Below are 17,421 nucleotides of genomic sequence, written 5' to 3' on the forward strand. Positions count from 1 at the left end.
AAAATCTTGCAAAGTGATGAGTGGAGAATCCCAAAAGTTTGTACACTGCTTTGTAGAGTTTTGGTCGATCTTAATATGCCACTTAGTTTTTACACTCTCTGAAATACTTTTGCAACGAACTTCTCAATCCACCGGAAGACGAATCAGGCAAATCGAGGCCGAATCGATTCGAGTTTCTGCGATTCGGCTGGTTTAAATTGAGGGGATGTGTGATTCGGTTCGGATAAGCCCTAAAAGTTCTCGAGTCCGCCTTGATTTGAGTATTTGCAGGGTTATCCGAGCCAAATCGTCCATCCTTAGTAACAGAGCGGTGTGGAGCCCTGTGGGAACTTGTGTTCCGTGTACACCTTTGCGTGCCTCCATCTTTTTTCTCTCCGAAGTCTTCTCTCTCTACCACTGTGTGCTACGTCAAACCAATGTCTGAACCAATGGCTGTGCCATGCTTAGCACTACAGTGGTACCCCTACATAGTTTGCCAGTTGGCTGGATCTCAGAAGCTAAGCTGGGTCAACCCTGCTTAGCATTTGGATGGAAGTCCACCCAGAAAGTGCAGAGAAAGTCAGTAGGCCAACTACCTCTGAATGTCTCTCGCCTTGAAAAACCCTACGGGGTGGCCATAAGTCAGTTGTGACTTGAAGGCACTTTGCAGACACATGCACAAATGCACATTTGGCAGGTGATGATCTCAGGCAGTTTCGAGGGAGGGAACCGACCCATCGTATAGCTACTCCTCACGCAGAGCATGTGTCATACTTCAGCATCGGGTTCTAAAGATTCTTTCTTTTGTGTGCCGGTTAATTCAGGATAATTAGCTCATAAACGATTGTGCGGGAGCACAAAGGGAGCTGGCTCGATTTGTGGCAAAGACGGTCGCGTTAATTGCTCCCTGCTTCTCGTTCCCAGGAATGTAAGTTCAGACGGAGCAGAAGCCCGCCGGCGGCTGCGAGAATGCGATGGCTTAGTGGACGCCCTCCTGCACGCCCTGCAGTCGGCTGTCGGCAAGAAAGACACGGATAACAAGGTGACTTGCCGTCGGGTTTTCCTTTGAACTTGACCTTTATGATTCGTGGAGGAGGTCCTCGATAGGGAAAGCTGAGCCTTGCCTCGCCTGATGCGTTTTTAGGATTGCTCTTAATTCCAGCAGGGGTTGAGTCGGAACTCTCTGTTCCTTGGAAAGGTAAGGAACAATGTTTAAAGGTAAAGGTAAAGGTATCCCCTGTGCAAGCACCGAGTCATGTCTGACCCTTGGGGTGACGCCCTCTAGCGTTTTCATGGCAGACTCAATACGGGGTGGTTTGCCAGTGCCTTCCCCAGTCATTACCGTTTACCCCCCAGCAAGCTGGGTACTCATTTTACCGACCTTGGAAGGATGGAAGGCTGAGTCAACCTTGAGCCGGCTGCTGGGATTGAACTCCCAGCCTTATGGGCAAAGCTTTCAGACGGCTGTCTTACCACTCTGCGCCACAAGAGGCTCCTTAAGGAATGATGTTTACAGATGCCTGAATGAATGAATAATGTGAAAAGCAGCTAGGGCTTGTACCGGCGAGGCAAGCGGTAGAGAGAGTCAGGACAAAAGAAGGTCCGACTGAAGGGAGGGAAGATGGCTTTGTAGAGCCAGATTTCATCAGTACTCAGAATCTAATCAGGGTCAGTACTTGGATAGGTGACCACCTAGAGCAGGGGTAGTCAAACTGCAGCCCTCCAGATGTCCATGGACTACAATTCCCAGAAGCCCCTGCCAGCATTCGCTGGCAGGGGCTCCTGGGAATTGTAGTCCATGGACATCTGGAGGGCCGCAGTTTGACTACCCCTGACCTAGAGGGAAGCTTGGCAGAGGAAGGCCGTGGCAGCCACCTCTGCTTCTCCCTTTGCTTGAAAACCTTGTGGTTTTGCCTTAAGTCGGCTGCAACCTGACTCTGCTTCACGCACACCAGTCAGGGAAAGCAGTGCAGTCTCATCAGTCCAATCTCATCAACACAATCTCATCAGTACAGTGGTCTCATCAGCTCTCGGCAGCTAAGCGGTCATTACTTAGATGGGAGACCCACCCAGGAAGGCTCTGCAGAGGAAAGCAATGGCCGGTCCTCTGCTTCTCACTTCCATTGGAAGCCCCATGTCAGGGGCACTGTAAGTCAAGTGTGACTCGATGACATGTGTGTGTGTGATCCAGTTTCTCACCATTTCTAGCTAGATAGGAATCGGGCAGGACTGGGAAAGGTCCTTTGGCGTACAAAAGCCTTACACTTACCCGAGCATGCTGGCAGGGGCTCATGGTAATTGTAGTCTTTGGACATCTGGAGGCCCCAAGTTTGGCCACCCCCATTTTAGAAGGACGGTAGTATGGAAAGGAGATCTGCTGCATGGTTCTTGGGGTCCCATCTCCAGATTCCGAGGCGCTCTTCCTGCCGTCTCATCCCGCCGCTGTTGCATTAGCTGCGGTGCTCTTGTTTTCTAACCAGCCAAGCCTCCAGAGAGGGAAAGATTTCTTTTCCCCACAGCAAAACACACCATATGGAAGCTCAGGTGGCTTTTGCCGTCGTTTCCTTCCTGGCTTTGACAAGCCCCCGACAAATGACGCCGCTCCATAGTCTCAGGCAGTGGTCTTTCCTAATTCTGCCACTTGAGATTCATTAGCTGGGGAACAAACCTGAAGCATCTCGCACATACAAATGATGCTGCCTTTCTCCGAACCGCGGCAGGTAACTGCTGGGGAAAATTCAGGGACTTTCTTAGACTGGGGGGATGTTTCTGTAGTAGGGTTTGTTCCTCCCCCCCCCACCCCGATGTAACAAACATGATAACTGTGATTCCTTTTCCTCCCCCCTCCCATTCCTGCCCCGCTGCAGTCGGTGGAGAATTGCGTGTGCATCATGCGGAATCTCTCCTACCACGTCCACAAAGAGGTGCCGGGGGCGGACAAGTTTCAAGAACTGGAAGCAAGTCAACTGGGAAGTTTGGGAGGCACCCAGAAGAAGAAGAAGGACGACGCGGGCTGCTTTGGAGGGAAGAAGGCGAAAGGTGGGTGCTGCAGCAGGTTCTGTGTTTTCAAGTTCTGTGTTTTTAAGGCCAGGGTGGTTTGGTTTGGACCGGATTGCTCGCCGAGGGGCTTTGCAAACAGATCCCCTGTAGAAAGAAGAAGAGATTGGTGATAAAATTGCCCGAGATTGGACGTTCTCCCAGGCTTAGCTGGCCCTGTGGCCCTGGCCTTCAGGCTGCCATGCGCTCCCTTGGCTGCCCTCTTGTCCAAGTGATGCACAGCTCCTCCATAACAAGGACCCCCACTCAGGAGCTACTGGCAGTAGTGGCGTCTGGGCCAGGAAGGCCAGGTTATCAGGCGAATGAGGGACAGGTGTGGGAGGTCGGGTTAGTCCGTTGGGTTTGTGCCTGATGAAGCCTGGTCCGTAGAGGGACCAAACAGCAGGCCGGGGAGGAGGCTACAGGTCTTCTCCAGGCTGTGGAGGAGAGACTTGGGAAGAGAGGAGGAAGCAGTTGAGGATCCCTCTAGGATCGCCTCAAAAACATACTATTATTCCAATGTGGAGCTACATGGAGATTCACCCATCCACCCCCTCCATCTCTTGGGAGGCTTTTAGACTATAGGCCAGGGGTAGTCTTACTGGGGCCCTCCAGATGTCCATGGACTACAATTCCCATGAGCCCCTGCCAGCGAATGCTGGCAGGGGCTCATGGGAATTGTAGTGCATGGACATCTGGAGGGCCCCAGTAAGACTACCCCTGCTCCAGAGCATTCTTTTAACCACACGTCCAGCTGGGGAATCTACAGTATATATAAGCTAATTCTGCTGACCTGCCTGTGTGTTTGCGCCATTAGAGAGATGCACAGGTATTGAAACCCAAGAGCAGGACAGGGCTGGAACGCCACTCAATCTAAGCTGTCACCCGCTACACAGAAATATTCCTCCACAATCAGATCCACAGTGCACCCATAAGAAGATGGCAAGGTAGATCAGGGGCCACACACAGAGTGGTGGATTTAGATTTCCAGATCAGTGTCGATCCAGGTGGCCCAGCAGTCTGTGGGCTGTGACCTTTTCCCCACTTGGCTATGTGGAGCTTTGTAGTTGCAGAGATAAAGAGGCACACCAGTCTGTGATTTATCTTACATTTTTAATTGGGGGTCCTTTTCCGATCTCCCGAGTTAATCTCCGTCTTGGCAGGTGGCTTCAGGTTTGCCAAAGAGGTATTTGGCATTCTAAAAATGGCACATTGTCTGTTCCAGTAAAAGGTCAGAAAGCTGGTAGCAATTCCAGATTTCTACATGGAGGTAAACGTACTTCACGCAGCACCCTAAAGAGCCCGTTCTCCAACATTGCTAGAATAACCTCAGCCTTAGCTTGCTCTGCCCTGCCTAATCCGGGGCAAAACTTGCAAGACAAATTAATTTAAGATCAAAAGTGTCTTTAAATCTAACCTCTCACCATTCAGGATAACGCCACGAAGGTTTATATAGCGAACACGCAGAATTTGCAACACAGAGAGTCTGCCTGAGTTCAATTGGATTACAAGTTAAATAAAATGATGCATATTTTATTTATATGCCACCGCTCAGGGCGGTTAACAAGAGGCTCAAAAACAATCATCGACTGTACAAAACAATGGGATATTAAAAAGCCTCTTATAATTTAATCCTGCGAGGGTTAAACAAAGCGTGGAGGATTTTTCTGTCAATTGAAGGATTTTCAGGCAGGGAGGCCAGCATCCCACATTCTAATGCACGTTTTGTTAGGACGTGTTACATGATACTGGCCACATATCGGGAAGGGGGGAATGCACAGTCAGAGTAGTTCAGCAGTGGAATGGGCTGCCTAAGGAGGTGGGGAGCTCGCCCTCACTGGCCATCTTCAAGCAGCAGATGGACAGATCCTTCTCCTGGATGCTTGAGGTTAATTCTACATTGAGCAGGGGGTTGGACTGGATGGCCCCTTCCCACTCTAGGATTCTATGAGTCTAGTTCAGCAGCGGCATGGGCTGCCTAAGGAGGTGGGGAGCTACCCGTCACTGGTGGTCTTCAAGCAGTGGATGGGCAGATCCTTATCCTAGATGCTTGAGGCCGATTCTGCATTGAGCAGGGGGTTGGACTAGATGGCCTCTGTGACCCCTTCCCACTCTTTGATTCCACGATAAAAACCTTTGCTGTGAGTTACGCCCAGCATCTCCTTGAGATCACCAAAGTGCTGGATTCCTTTCATTCACTCCTCTCTTTTTTTCTGTTGGGTTATGCAGCCATCCGTCTGTTCTAGCCTCCCGTTCCCAGATCAGCCAGCCAGTTGACCCAGCAGACCAGCTAACAGAGCACAGGGGCCGAGACCCTTCCTGCTTCCCAGCAGTAGCTTTCAGAGATTTCTTGCCTCTGTTGATGTGACCAGACAGGTCAATCAAAAAGGAATATTGTTTGAATGTGCATCTTGGGCTAGTGCCTTTATCTGGAACGTCAATAAACACAGAAGTATACCGGGTACCTTACTGCTTGGCTATTTATATATCGGAAGGCAGTTTATCCTTTCCTCTCTGTCCTGTTCCTTTCTCTCTTTCTAAGGGGCTGTTGGATGGGTTATTGAGGATTCTCTAAGCCAGTCAAACTGCGGCCCTCCAGATGTCCGTGGACTACAATTCCCATGAGCCCCTGCCAGCAACTGCTGGCATGGGGCTCGTGGGAATTGTAGTCCATGGACATCTGGAGGGCCGCAGTTTGACTACCCCTGCTCTAAGCCCTCCACAGTAATGATACTAGCTTATACTACAGGGCTGCTGTAAGACCAATGCAAGTTTGGTTTCTGACTCGTTTTGTTTGGTCATTATAGTGTTTCAGATCCCACCAACATAGGAGCTGGTCTGTTCTCTCTTTGGCAAGCTTTGGTGTGTTTATGGGAAACCAAACAGGGAGAAGGACCTGCACAGATGGACTGTTCTTTTGGCTGGCAGGGAGGCACAGATGTTGCTTTGGCAAGTTCAGAGTTGATCCTTCACCTGTAGCTCTCCAGCTTCCAATGTGCCGTGTGCATATTCTGCTCCTGGTGTGATTGCTCATCTCTCTTTTCTTCCTCCTGAAAAAAACTCTTTGTCTTCTTTTTTTTCTTCTTCTTTGCTGCTTTTCTCGTTGTTTAGAGGAGTGGTTCAATCAAGGTGAGTCCTTCCAGAATGTTCTTTTCCACCTTCCCGTTCCGGTGTCGCTATTCTTCCCCGTCCCCCGTATCGAAGGATGAAACCTGGATACCGAGACAGGCTGTCCTTTCTCTGCATCCTGATTTGCATTGTTTCTGTGACTTGCGCTCATCCATGCTTGTTCAGTTTTATTTCTGTTGACTGCCGAACATCGTTGTGATGAAATCTGACTTCCTGAGGGAATCTTCTAGTCTGTCTTGTTAGAACAACCATCTTGTCACCCAGATAACTCATGCATGTTTCCTGCAAAGGTGTTTGTATGGGATCTCCCATCTTATGTCACTGCTGGATGCTCTTCCTCCAAGGAGTCCTCACTAACAGGACCTGGACTCACAACAGATACGTACAGAATAACAGGTCAGAGGTACTGCTTGGGGAATGTAGAACCTGCGATTGGAAGGACTGGTAGAAAGCTGTCGAAGGCAGTGAAATCCACTGATGACAACTAAGAGCATCCTAGGCCATTCACCACTGCTGCAAGGTACCATGTACCAGCTGCAGCTTCCAAGCAGCTGGCAAATACAGACTTATAGAAAATATATTATTGCTTCTCTTCCTTATTGCAATGTGTATTATAGAAACAGCTGGCAAATTGCCATTTGAAACAGGTTGCATTAATACAGGGAAGGAGACCGTAAGTGGGAGGATACCCATGGCGTCTTTACTGTTTTATTTTGTGTACATTGATTCCCTCCAGCACAGATTTATGTAATGTACTGTGTGCCAGTGCTTCATTTTGTGGGCTTTTTCCAATGGAGAGAGATGATTCATTAGCACTGGGGTTCTCACCCAATTAAAGAAATCTTGGCCAATTAATTGTATGATTTGTTGGTTAATTGATCAATTAATTTTTTTGTAAATAGATCAGTGCTTCTGAAGAACCAAATAATGCTTGGCTTTTCAGTTGCTTATTAAAACCTTTCCTGGCTTCCTCCTGTTTCCCTAAGAACCTGTTGCTGCCCATGGAGAAGAATAGCTGATACGCATGCCATCCGAAATGTTTGATGGCACCTTGTTTGAGAAAAGATGGAGTTAGAGAAGCTTTTAATTTCGCGGCCTGAGGGACTGCAAATCGTTTATTACACAAGCAACTTTCCTTGTCAGCCGGCTTCCCCTCTCCCCGAGGACTTGGCCGGCTCTGATAGCCAAGTCCCATAAAGCAGACCTGTCAGTAGCCATTTAAAAAGCTGTCTCTTTTCCAGCAAGGACCTTGGAGAAGCATTCCTCATCCGATGATATCTTCTTCCATGCCGAGAACAGGGCTGGCTGTTGTCAGCTAAGCTTTTGGGGCTGAGGGCTGAGGAGAAGAGAGTTAATGTTGGGAAGAAGAAAGACAAATCTGAGGTGTAAAAACTTTTCTCTGTTGCTAAGAGCGAGAGACTTGCTGTTTGCAGGATTCTCAGGGAGGAGGCAGAAGAAAGTCTGGCCTTCTCTCTTCTTTCTGAGGAACTCGAAATGTCGGCTTGATTTCTCGGGGACCCCAATTCTGCTTTTGAGCGACTGTTGATGTTTGGCCAAATTGGAGCTGGTGATAATTTTGAGAGGAATTTTGTATTTAAAAACACTGTGAGTCTTTTCCCTTTCATTCACAGTATCTTCACCCTCCCCATCCCAATTGCTGCTTACCTCACCTGTAGAACCAACATTCAAACAGCACGAGGGAACCATTTGGCGTGATGGAGGCAGCCATCTTGTGTTTCTTTGATCACCCAAAAAAGGCTAGGCTGGGGATTGTAGGATTTGCATGGATTATTTTTACAAATGTGAATAAAGGGGAAAGACTTGCAGCATAACTAGGAGAGCCCTTGAGTGAGATGAGGCGAAGAAGCTGGCTGGACCCCCTACTCATTACATCTAGACATTGTTGCATTTGGAGAAGCCCATTTGAGGAGCTGGAGACTGTCCACCTTTGGGGGCTGGAAGAGAGAGAAATTAAACTGGATAGCCTGGTAGCAAGAGGCATTTGAGGAAATATTTGTGGGTGGGAGGAGGTGAGTTGATGGGCACTGACTTATTTTTGGCACAGTTGCTTCCCCCAGGGACCTGTAAATAAGTCAAAGAAGCCAGAGCATCGTTCTGTCTCTTCCTTCCCTTGTGTAATGAAATGTTTGATATTTCCGCACTCCATTGAGTTGCGTGACTGAGAAGTTAGGATGAAGGAGGGGTCTCGAAAAATTCCTTTCTTCCAGTATCGCAGTAGTTTGGCCAGAGGAATTAAGCAAAGCAACATAGGATTTGGGGACGTGAGGCTCTGGGTTTGCACGGCAGAAATAAAACTCTGCGCCAGCGACAGCCGACTCCAGAATTTCCCTTGAGATTAATCGAAACCTGAGGTGGTGTTTGTGAGGAGCCTCTTTTCAAACCCAGAATATAGACAGGAGAAATCCAGAGAGGTTCTTTTGTTCTTCAGCAATCGGGCTTGCTTAAAAATAACACACAGAGAGACACACAAACACACACACACACGGTTCTTCTCCTCAGTTATGATAATGCTTTTGAGGTTTTCCATTGTGAGGTAAATTTTGCAATGAGCCGATAGAACATGAGCAGTTCTGTCACAGCTCTCTCAGCCCCACCTACCTGTCAGGGTGCCTATTGTGGGGAGAGGAAGAGAAAAGTGGGGTATAAAAACCAAGTCGTCTTCTTCTTTTACCCTTCAGGGGCAAGATAGCATTCTGCCCATTGCAGTGTGAATAGAGATTTCTGCAGGAATTCTTAGCAGAATTCCACATGTTTGATGAAATAACAGTTGAACCAATTTAAAACTGGTTTATATTTGTAGTGCAGATGTACCCCTAAACTTTCATGGAAAAATTCTTTCTGTCATTCACTTGTAATTATTCAGGTACAATCAGTCCAAACTTGACCTATAATGCTTTGACCTACATCTGTCACTGTTTTAACATTTTCCTTCCATGACAGTAGTTGTGAAGGACCTTCCATGCCCTCATACTATAAGCTTGTAGAAAAATGAATAATGAAACAGTGGTTGTTGTGCTCTCAAAGGACACTCAATGCAATGTGGCAGGTGTATTCATTATTGCAACAGAGCTGGCTATGCATAGTACTGATTGTCCAGTTGCTGTGATGTCAGAGTTACTTATCTACCCTCCTATCAGCAGAGCAACTGTATATTTCAAAATGATTGTAGTCTTTTTCTAAAATGCTTAATGGACTAAGTTTAATCGAAGAATATGCAACACTTCAAAAAGATTTAAGGCAGACCGCTCTTATGGGACATGGGAAGCAACATTAGTTAAGGAGAGGGAGAGCAGCTTTAATGACCATCAGCCTTTGAGACACTAGAAGATATGTTTGCCTTTAACTAAACAATGCTTGGAACAAAGCCTGGTTCATCCCACTAAGAGGGGGGGGAAGGACAATAGCTATTCTAGGTACATTTGGATGCATTTTAATACTGATAAATGCTTTTAACTGAATATCATCTTGCAGAATCACTTCCATTAATTGATTTAAGAAATGTTTCTCAAACAGCTTATTGTTCACTGTTGTTCCAAGCTCAAGGAAAAGTAAGATGAAATAGAAGCAGCAGTTTCTTGGGTCCTTGGCAAATAAGTCTATAAATAGGAGCAGAGTCCAATTCTAGATGGGGAACGAAGGACTGGATGTTTAGGAACTGGATGCTTTGGGCTAATCCTGCGTTGAGCAGGGGGTTGGACTAGATGGCCTGTATGGCCCCTTCCAACTCTATGATTCTATGATTCTATGATTCTATGATTCTATTACTGTTTACAGCAGGGGTAGCCAAACTGCGGCCCTCCAGATGTCCATGGACTACAATTCCCAGGAGCCCTTGCCAGCATTCGCCAGCGAATGCTGGCAAGGGCTCCTGGGAATTGTAGTCCATGGACATCTGGAGGGCCGCAGTTTGACTACCCCTGGTTTACAGGGTACAGGCATTTCAGGACCCTGGACAGTTCCCTGGGAGCAGGTGACGTATTCCTGTGTATTCAGCTGAGATCTTACTTGTTCCCCTTGGTAGGCTCTCCTTCCTAGCCTCCAGTTCTCAAAGGGGCTGCTCTGGAATTGAGTACTTAATCACCTTTATATCAGCTCTCATCAGCTGTGTTGCCTCTGTTAGAGAGGGGACCGGACATTGGGGTGGGGACCGGACCCTGTGATAGATCCTCAGGGATGCTGTCATACAGCATTCCAGCTTGGAGGCCTTCAGCTCACGAAGTTCATGGCTACTGGGTTTCAATTCCGAGTTGGACCCCAAGACTAGCACTTCTGCAAGTTGTACCATCGACCCCCACATTTTCTGGCCCATGCTCTTCTGTGTTTGATGTCCTCCTTATAATTGAAGTTGCAACAGTCAATGGGCCCAATTTTTGTGTGTGTCTTCTGAAAACATTTTGGGATGGATCCAACCCCCTCCCTCCCAAGAGTCTTCGTCCAGAGACTTCTTCCAACTTAAGCATTTCCTCTGTTGGAAGAGGAGCCACATAAGTTGGAGAAACGGTCCTTAGGCCAAAGGAAAGCTTTGCTCTATAAACACGGGGGGATGGGGACAGGATCCACCCCTCTAAAAAGCAAAAGATGTTATGCTGGATCAGGCCAAATAGTCCATCTGGTCCATTTGGTCCAACATTGGCCAAGCTTCCTTTATTGGCTAAGCAGATGACTCCCAAGAAGTCCACAAACAGAAAATACGTTGGTAGCAGCCTCCTCCAACATCTGGTGTTTATACGTGAAGAAAACTTATAATTATAAAATGGGAAGTTCCAAGATTGCCTTTGCCTGAATTTAATTTGGCTTTTTTGGGGAAGAACAAGCACCAAAAGTATCTTCAAGAGGCCCTTGGAGAAGCGGGCCCTTATCCTGCCGTACCTTACCTTTAAAAGCCACCAAATTCTTGGCTCTCCAGCAAATGAGGTCTGAGGACTGGAAGACAACAAGCCCATTTAACTGCTGTAGAAACAGAAAGGTGTTAATTAGTTTCCCACCTCATTCCATAAAGGAGCTCAGAGACATGTCCCAGGTGTTTGCGCAAAAACAATGTCAGTGCATGCATCTGTGATGTGTGTCATGTGGACAGACACATTCCATTTGTGCTTGTGTTTTTGCGGCGACCGTGATACATTTGGGCTTGTTTGTGTACTGAAGCCCACTGCTATTCACCATTGTGTTTTGCGCGCACAGGGAAGAAGAACGGCGACTTGGATAGGAACTTTGATACACTGGATTTGCCGAAGAGGTCGGAATCAGCAAAAGGTAAGGCATGGATGTACCTAGATGAGACTAGAAAGATCAGCCAAGGGGAAGAGGGAGTTTGGATTCTTTTACAGAGCCAGCCAAAAAGACTTTGTTTTCTCCCAGTCTCAATTTCTGTCTTAATTTCAGTATTAAATAAGCATTCACAAGTTGTCTCTGTTCTTGTGTACGCCGTTGTGAATTTGAGTGAGCTCACTACAGAAAATAAGGAAACTGGAGACCCTTTTTGTTTGCTGGCCGTATAGGTTTTCCAGGCTGTTCCCTATAAAATTAGATTTGAGTCCCGGAGAACGTTCAGGAATATTAGCTTTCTAGAACAGGCTTTCTCAACCAGAGTTTCATGACAGCCCTGGAAGGGTTTCCCAGATGGGTGGAATTTGATTGAATATACTTTTAAAGTTTGTTAAACATTTATTGGGTTACATGGTTGTAAGTCCATTAAAGTCACTGAACTTAGAAGGATATAAACTCTGCCACAGAAGTCCTTCAGGCAAACTCCCCCCCCCCCCAGGAACCAAGACGTAGGAGGAAAGGTTGGGGGAGCTTGGTCTATATAGCCTGGAGAGGAGACGACTGAGAGGGGATTTGATAACCATCTTCAAGTATTTAAAAGGCTGCCATGTAGAGCAGAGTTGTTCTCTCTTGCCCTGGAGGGACAGACCAGAACCAATGGGATGAAATTAATGCAAAAGAAATTCCATCTAAACATCTGAAATAAGTCCTCACAGTTAGAGCGGTGTCTCTGTGGAACAGGCTTCCTCGGGAGGCTGTGGGTTCTCCATCTTTGGAAATTTTTAATCAGTGGCTGGATAGGCATCTGATAGAGAGGCTGATTCTGTGAAGGTTCAAGGGGGTGGCAGGTGACAGTGGATGAGCGATAGGGTTGTGAGTGTCCTGCATAGTTCAGGGGGTTGGATTAGATGACCCAGGAGGTCCCTTCAAACTTTATGATGGTTGCTGTGTAGAGGACATATTAAAAATTAACTCCCACCCAATTGGCGAAACCCGTCTGGGGCCATTGAGAAACCCCCAGGACTTCACAAAACCCCTGTAGAGAAAGCTTGGTCCAGGGAGAATTCTGGCTTAATTTGATCAAGGACTCACTTATTGGCTGGTCTGCAAGAAGGAAAGGAAAGGAAAAAATACAGCCGCACACTGCATTTTGATCAGCTGTTTAAGACTGTGTTTTTTGGCATGTCTCTGCCAAGTTAAAAAAAAAAAGAAGAAGAACCTGTTCCTGAGTCTCTTGTAAAACTCTCGCATAAAAAGTGGTAGTTAAGTTGAATTGATCTAATGTTCATTATGACCTTGGGGAACAGGAAACGGTGCATGGCTGTTACTCTGGAAAGTCAAACAGCTCTCCACGGAACTTTAATCACAAGGGCCTTTTGTCTAAGAAGCAGAGATATGTGCTATTTAAATAATTCTGGGTTTAAGGCACCGTTTTGTTCCCGGCATTGAACCTGAAATAAACCGAAAAATGAACCTCGTAACTTCAAAGAAGAGACAAAGGAAGACAGCTCTGGATTGCTGCTTGACATTTTATAGGCATGGGGGGCTCTGTGATATTTGGGGCAGACGTCTTGGGCAGCACTTACAGCTTAATTTAGCGGGCAAGAGAACGAGGTGAACTAGTAATCCAGCTCTTTGAATTACAGGAGTTTGGCTCTTCTCTCGAACAGCCGTCAGAAGCCTTTTGCTGGATTAACTTGAGCTGAATAAAGTTTTTTGGGTAGGGAGCGATTCTCTCTGCCACACTCTTTGCACTTTATAAAGCACCGAGCACCTCCAGGATGGCAGGCGTTGGGGAGTGACACTCTCTCTTCCCAAGCTGGTCCACGGAGAAGGAAACATTTCTCTCTGACAGAATCTAGAATGTTCCTGTCATGGCGGGAAATGTCTGAGAATTCGGCGCCTCCTTGAGACACGACAGATCTTGCGGAGGAGCTGATGGCTGGAGTCAGTGGCAGTGAGCGTCGATCAGGCGTCGCTGAAGAGCAGGTCCTGGCGGAGACGCCGCTGACTGCAACAAGGACAGGCCGGAGGGGGCGGGGGAGTCTATTTCACTGCCATTGCACGAGGAAATGATTGTCAGTGAAGCACTTTGCCCTTCGGCATGAACCAGGCCTTCGGGAAAGTTTGCCCACTCCCACAAGAACTTTGGTTAAAATCTTCAGAGGAGGCTGTGCTCCGGATGTCTTTCGGTGTCTTTGATTGAGAAATAAGGACCCTCCTCAGGAAAGGCAGTCAAAATACACTTGAAAAAGGACAGTAATTACAAGATTGTGATGAGGCAAGTGGCAGCCTCTGGTCCGTGTTTGTGTTGATGTCCTGTTTGTGGGGGAGAGACAGAGACAGAGAGACAGAGACAGAGAGAGACAAAGAGAGACAGAGAGAGACTGAGACAAGAGACAGAGAGAAACAGAGAGAGACAGAGAAATCTGGTGCTACATACTAAGTTTCCATGTGGGTGTGGGTGTGTTATGTGTCGTCAAGTCACTTCTGACTTATAGAGACCTAGTGAAGGAATAACTTTCAATGTCTCCCATCATTAACAGCTGTGCTCAGATCTTGCAAACTGAAGGCCATGACGTCCCTTTATTGTGTCCACCCATCTTGTGCTAGGTCTTCCTTTTCCCCAGCCACCTGTGATCTTCCCTAGCATTGTTGTCTTTTCTAGGGAGCGTTGTCTTCTCCCGAAGAGGCCATTTAAGTGACAAATGCCAATGTGTCTCTCTCCTAAAGGATATGAGCACTGACTCACAAAAAGCTTCTGCAGAAATAAATTTTATTAAGACTTGGTGTTGTGGTTGAGAGCGGCGGCTTCTCATCTGGCGAGCCGGGTTCGGTTGCCTGCTCCTCCACATGCAGCCAGCTGGGTGACCTTGGGATAGTCACAGTATTGATAGTACTGTTCTCACAGTTCCATCAGAGCTCTCTCAACCCTACCTGTCTCACAGGGTATCTCTTGTGGGAAGAGGAAGGGAAGGCGATTGTAAGCTGCTTTGAGACTCCACCTAGTAGTGAAAAGTGGGGTATAAACTCTTCTTCTTTAAGGTGCTACCAGGCTCCTGTGTAAACTAAAATGGGCTTATTTGCCCAGGACTCTGTTCTACAGTCACACTCTGTGTGTGTTTTAATGCTGCTTGTGTGTGCTGTTGGGTGTGCTTTATTGTTTGTTGGCAGTTGTGATCATTCTTTATTCAGTGGCCCTTACTCTTCAGGAATTGTGACAGCACCGGACTCCAACGTTGGCAAATCAGTGCGCAGTCCATGCTGCCCTTGCCGTGCGATCACTGTGTGCGCGTGGCTGTATCCCACACAACAGGGGTAGTCAACCTGTGGTCCTCCAGATGTCAATGGACTACAATTCCCATGAGCCCCTGCCAGCAAATGCTGGCAGGGGCTCATGGGAATTGTAGTCCATGGACATCTGGAGGACCACAGGTTGACTACCCCTGCCACACAGTCATCTTCGAAGCAAGAAGGCACCTGGGAGAAACCCATTCTGAGCTGCCTCATTCAGCCATCAGCTCAGTTCCTTGCACAGCTGGTTATTTAAAACCCAAATATGTACACAGCCCACAGGTAGCATGGGCCCTCCAGCAAGAGGCATTCCCCTTCTTTTGCGCAGCAAGGAACGTCTCTTCTGAGATGTTGTGGCACACTTAATGGTGTGCGCCGTTTCTTCCCGGTTTATCGGCACAGTTCGGCTGCCAAGGAAAAAAGGATATTTAGCGGATTGTAAAAAAAAAAAAAGAAAAAGTTTTGACACATAAAAGTGTTTTTTGGAAGCCTCACCTGGGCCGCTCTTCTGGTCATCGCTGAGACATCCCGTCCCTCCCTCGCCATCCATTCGTTTTATCCCGACCGTCTTTGATGCCCTCTCCAGCTCTTTGCAATTAGCCTCAACACTGGCAGTGGGACCGGGTGACTCCAAGCAGCCGATGAAAGCTGCCTGCCATGCGCCTCTCCTCCGCCAGTGGCAGTCAGAAGAAGAGCCTCCCGGCACGATAAAACACCCTCGTGTTAGTGCATTAAAGTCCTCTCTGCATTTGGCGCACCGTCTCGTGGCTTCCCACCAGGGCTGCGTAAGACTTTCATATTTCCATAGCTCCCACTCTGCACATTGCTCATCACAATCCCCTGTGGCACTCATAATTTACAAAGGAGTTAAAGATTGCTCATCTGTCTTGCAGGGCCTTGTGTCTGCGGAGCTTTATTACCTTGGACGGGAGGTTTTCTCTGGCGGGTCTTTCACGTGGCAGTTCTCCACCCCCCCCCCCCTTCCCAACACTCAGTACATTAAATTCTCACCTCTCCTCATCCATCAAGAATGTAGAATCTGGGCACCAGCTGGCTGGCTGCTCTTCATCTGAGGATGCAGTCGAGGAGCCGGCCTTGCGGTTCCTACCGGGTTTTCCTTTTGAAAGCGAACTTGGGAATGGAGCCATGGTGTTCATTGCTGTCTTTACATTCCCCTTGACCCTCCTGTGCCTTTGCTGGGGCGGGAAGCGCCGGCAAGCTGTTCCTTTGGCCAGGAAGCTTGGGTAGTGAAGCAAGAGCCTAGCGAAATTTCTTTACTTGCAAGGAAGACAACCCTGGGTTTGAGATGATCCCCTCCCCCAAATATACAAAAACGCAAACACACTTAGTAGTAGACGGAACTACGCCATAAATGCACATGTCAGTCGCCTGCCCCTTTCTGATTGGCCACAATAAAGTTATTTCGGAAGTTGTCAATTTCATATGAAGTAATCCAAACAAAAGATGGAAAGTCGGTCTAACAACTTTCGGTAAAGTCGATTTCGACCTGTATAAAGCCTTCTTCCGTGTCACTGCTTCCATAGAGAACTTGCTTCATAGGAGCTTGTGACATTCAACAGTGTTCTTTAATAATAATAATTATTATGATAATAATTATGATGGTGATTATTATTATTTATTTATTTATTTTATATCCCGCTCTTCCACATCACTCAGGGTGGGATACAGCATTAAAACAACATACAACATTTTAAAGTTAAAACATTTACAATATAACAAATCTACCTTACACTCTGTGGGTGACAACTTACTGGTTGTTCCTGGCCCCAAAGAAGCGCACCTGGCCTCAACTCTAATGTGGAAGAAAATGTTTCCATTTTGAAGGATTTATTAAATACCTTCAAATGTTTCCTTGTTTCTTTTTTGCCTCAGACGGTTTTCCAGTGGATACAACCTGTACTGTCTGGCCGTTTTTTCCCTCTTGTTTTCCCCTTCTGCTGGCATTCCTCGACAAAAGAAAACTAGTCCTGCAGTTGAGTTAACACTGTATTTATTTATTTAATCTCAGAGTTGTGCGGGGGCACCAGGGTCATCTAGTCCAACCCCCCACCAACGCAGTATCTACAGATATAATATCCTTGTCAAGTCGGAATTCCAGTGACAAAGAATCCAGCCCCTCAGGAGGGAGACTGTTCCACCGTCAAACCCATTTCACCACCTGGCAGTTCTTGCTCAGATGCGGATGAAGCCACCTTTGCTGTCGTTTCGTATTCATTAGTCTGAGTCCTGTCATCCGACACGACTGAAAACATATCCGCCCCATCCTCCGCATGGCATCCCTTTAGAGATTTGCAAGACTCTCTTTCCCCGAAATAAATCTAATTGAGGTAGACATCAAAGAGTAAGCGGCCATGGATACGGTATCTTCCAGCCTTCTCGTTGAATAAAAAAACGGCAGGATGCCAGCCCTTACAAGCTTTAAAGCTTATCCCATCAAAACAGTCCACTAACCAAGTGGGAAAAGACAAGCTATCTGCAGTCCTGTTTTTGAGCCTCTTGTGGGCGCATGGTCCCTTCATTTCACGCAGACTACCCGCCTTCTCCCCCCCCCCCAAGCAGTGGCCTCAAGGAAAACCTGCTTTCAGCCCAGGCTGAACTGACATGATGCTGACCGGCAGGGACCTATGTCAATCAGAAAAGCACCTCCTTTCTTCTAGGAAGGGACCTGCCCTGATT

General features: G+C 47.3%; 1 protein-coding gene across 10 annotated transcripts in view; it reads left to right on the forward strand.

The window, feature by feature from the left end:
* The window catches only part of ARVCF (ARVCF delta catenin family member), a 377,274-nt gene that overhangs the window by 320,673 nt on the left and 39,180 nt on the right, over nucleotides 1–17,421 (forward strand). For 9 of the 10 annotated variants that reach the window (XM_077308988.1, XM_077308989.1, XM_077308986.1 and 6 more), the window contains 4 exons: nucleotides 904–1,021; nucleotides 2,847–3,018; nucleotides 6,127–6,144; nucleotides 11,347–11,418. In XM_077308988.1, coding sequence (XP_077165103.1) covers nucleotides 904–1,021; nucleotides 2,847–3,018; nucleotides 6,127–6,144; nucleotides 11,347–11,418 — 380 coding nt within the window. The remainder of the gene's footprint in view (nucleotides 1–903; nucleotides 1,022–2,846; nucleotides 3,019–6,126; nucleotides 6,145–11,346; nucleotides 11,419–17,421) is intronic. The other variant, XM_077308991.1, reaches the window with a different exon arrangement.

This window comes from Paroedura picta, chromosome 13 (genome assembly GCF_049243985.1).
Source record: "Paroedura picta isolate Pp20150507F chromosome 13, Ppicta_v3.0, whole genome shotgun sequence".
NCBI lineage: Eukaryota > Metazoa > Chordata > Lepidosauria > Squamata > Gekkonidae > Paroedura > Paroedura picta.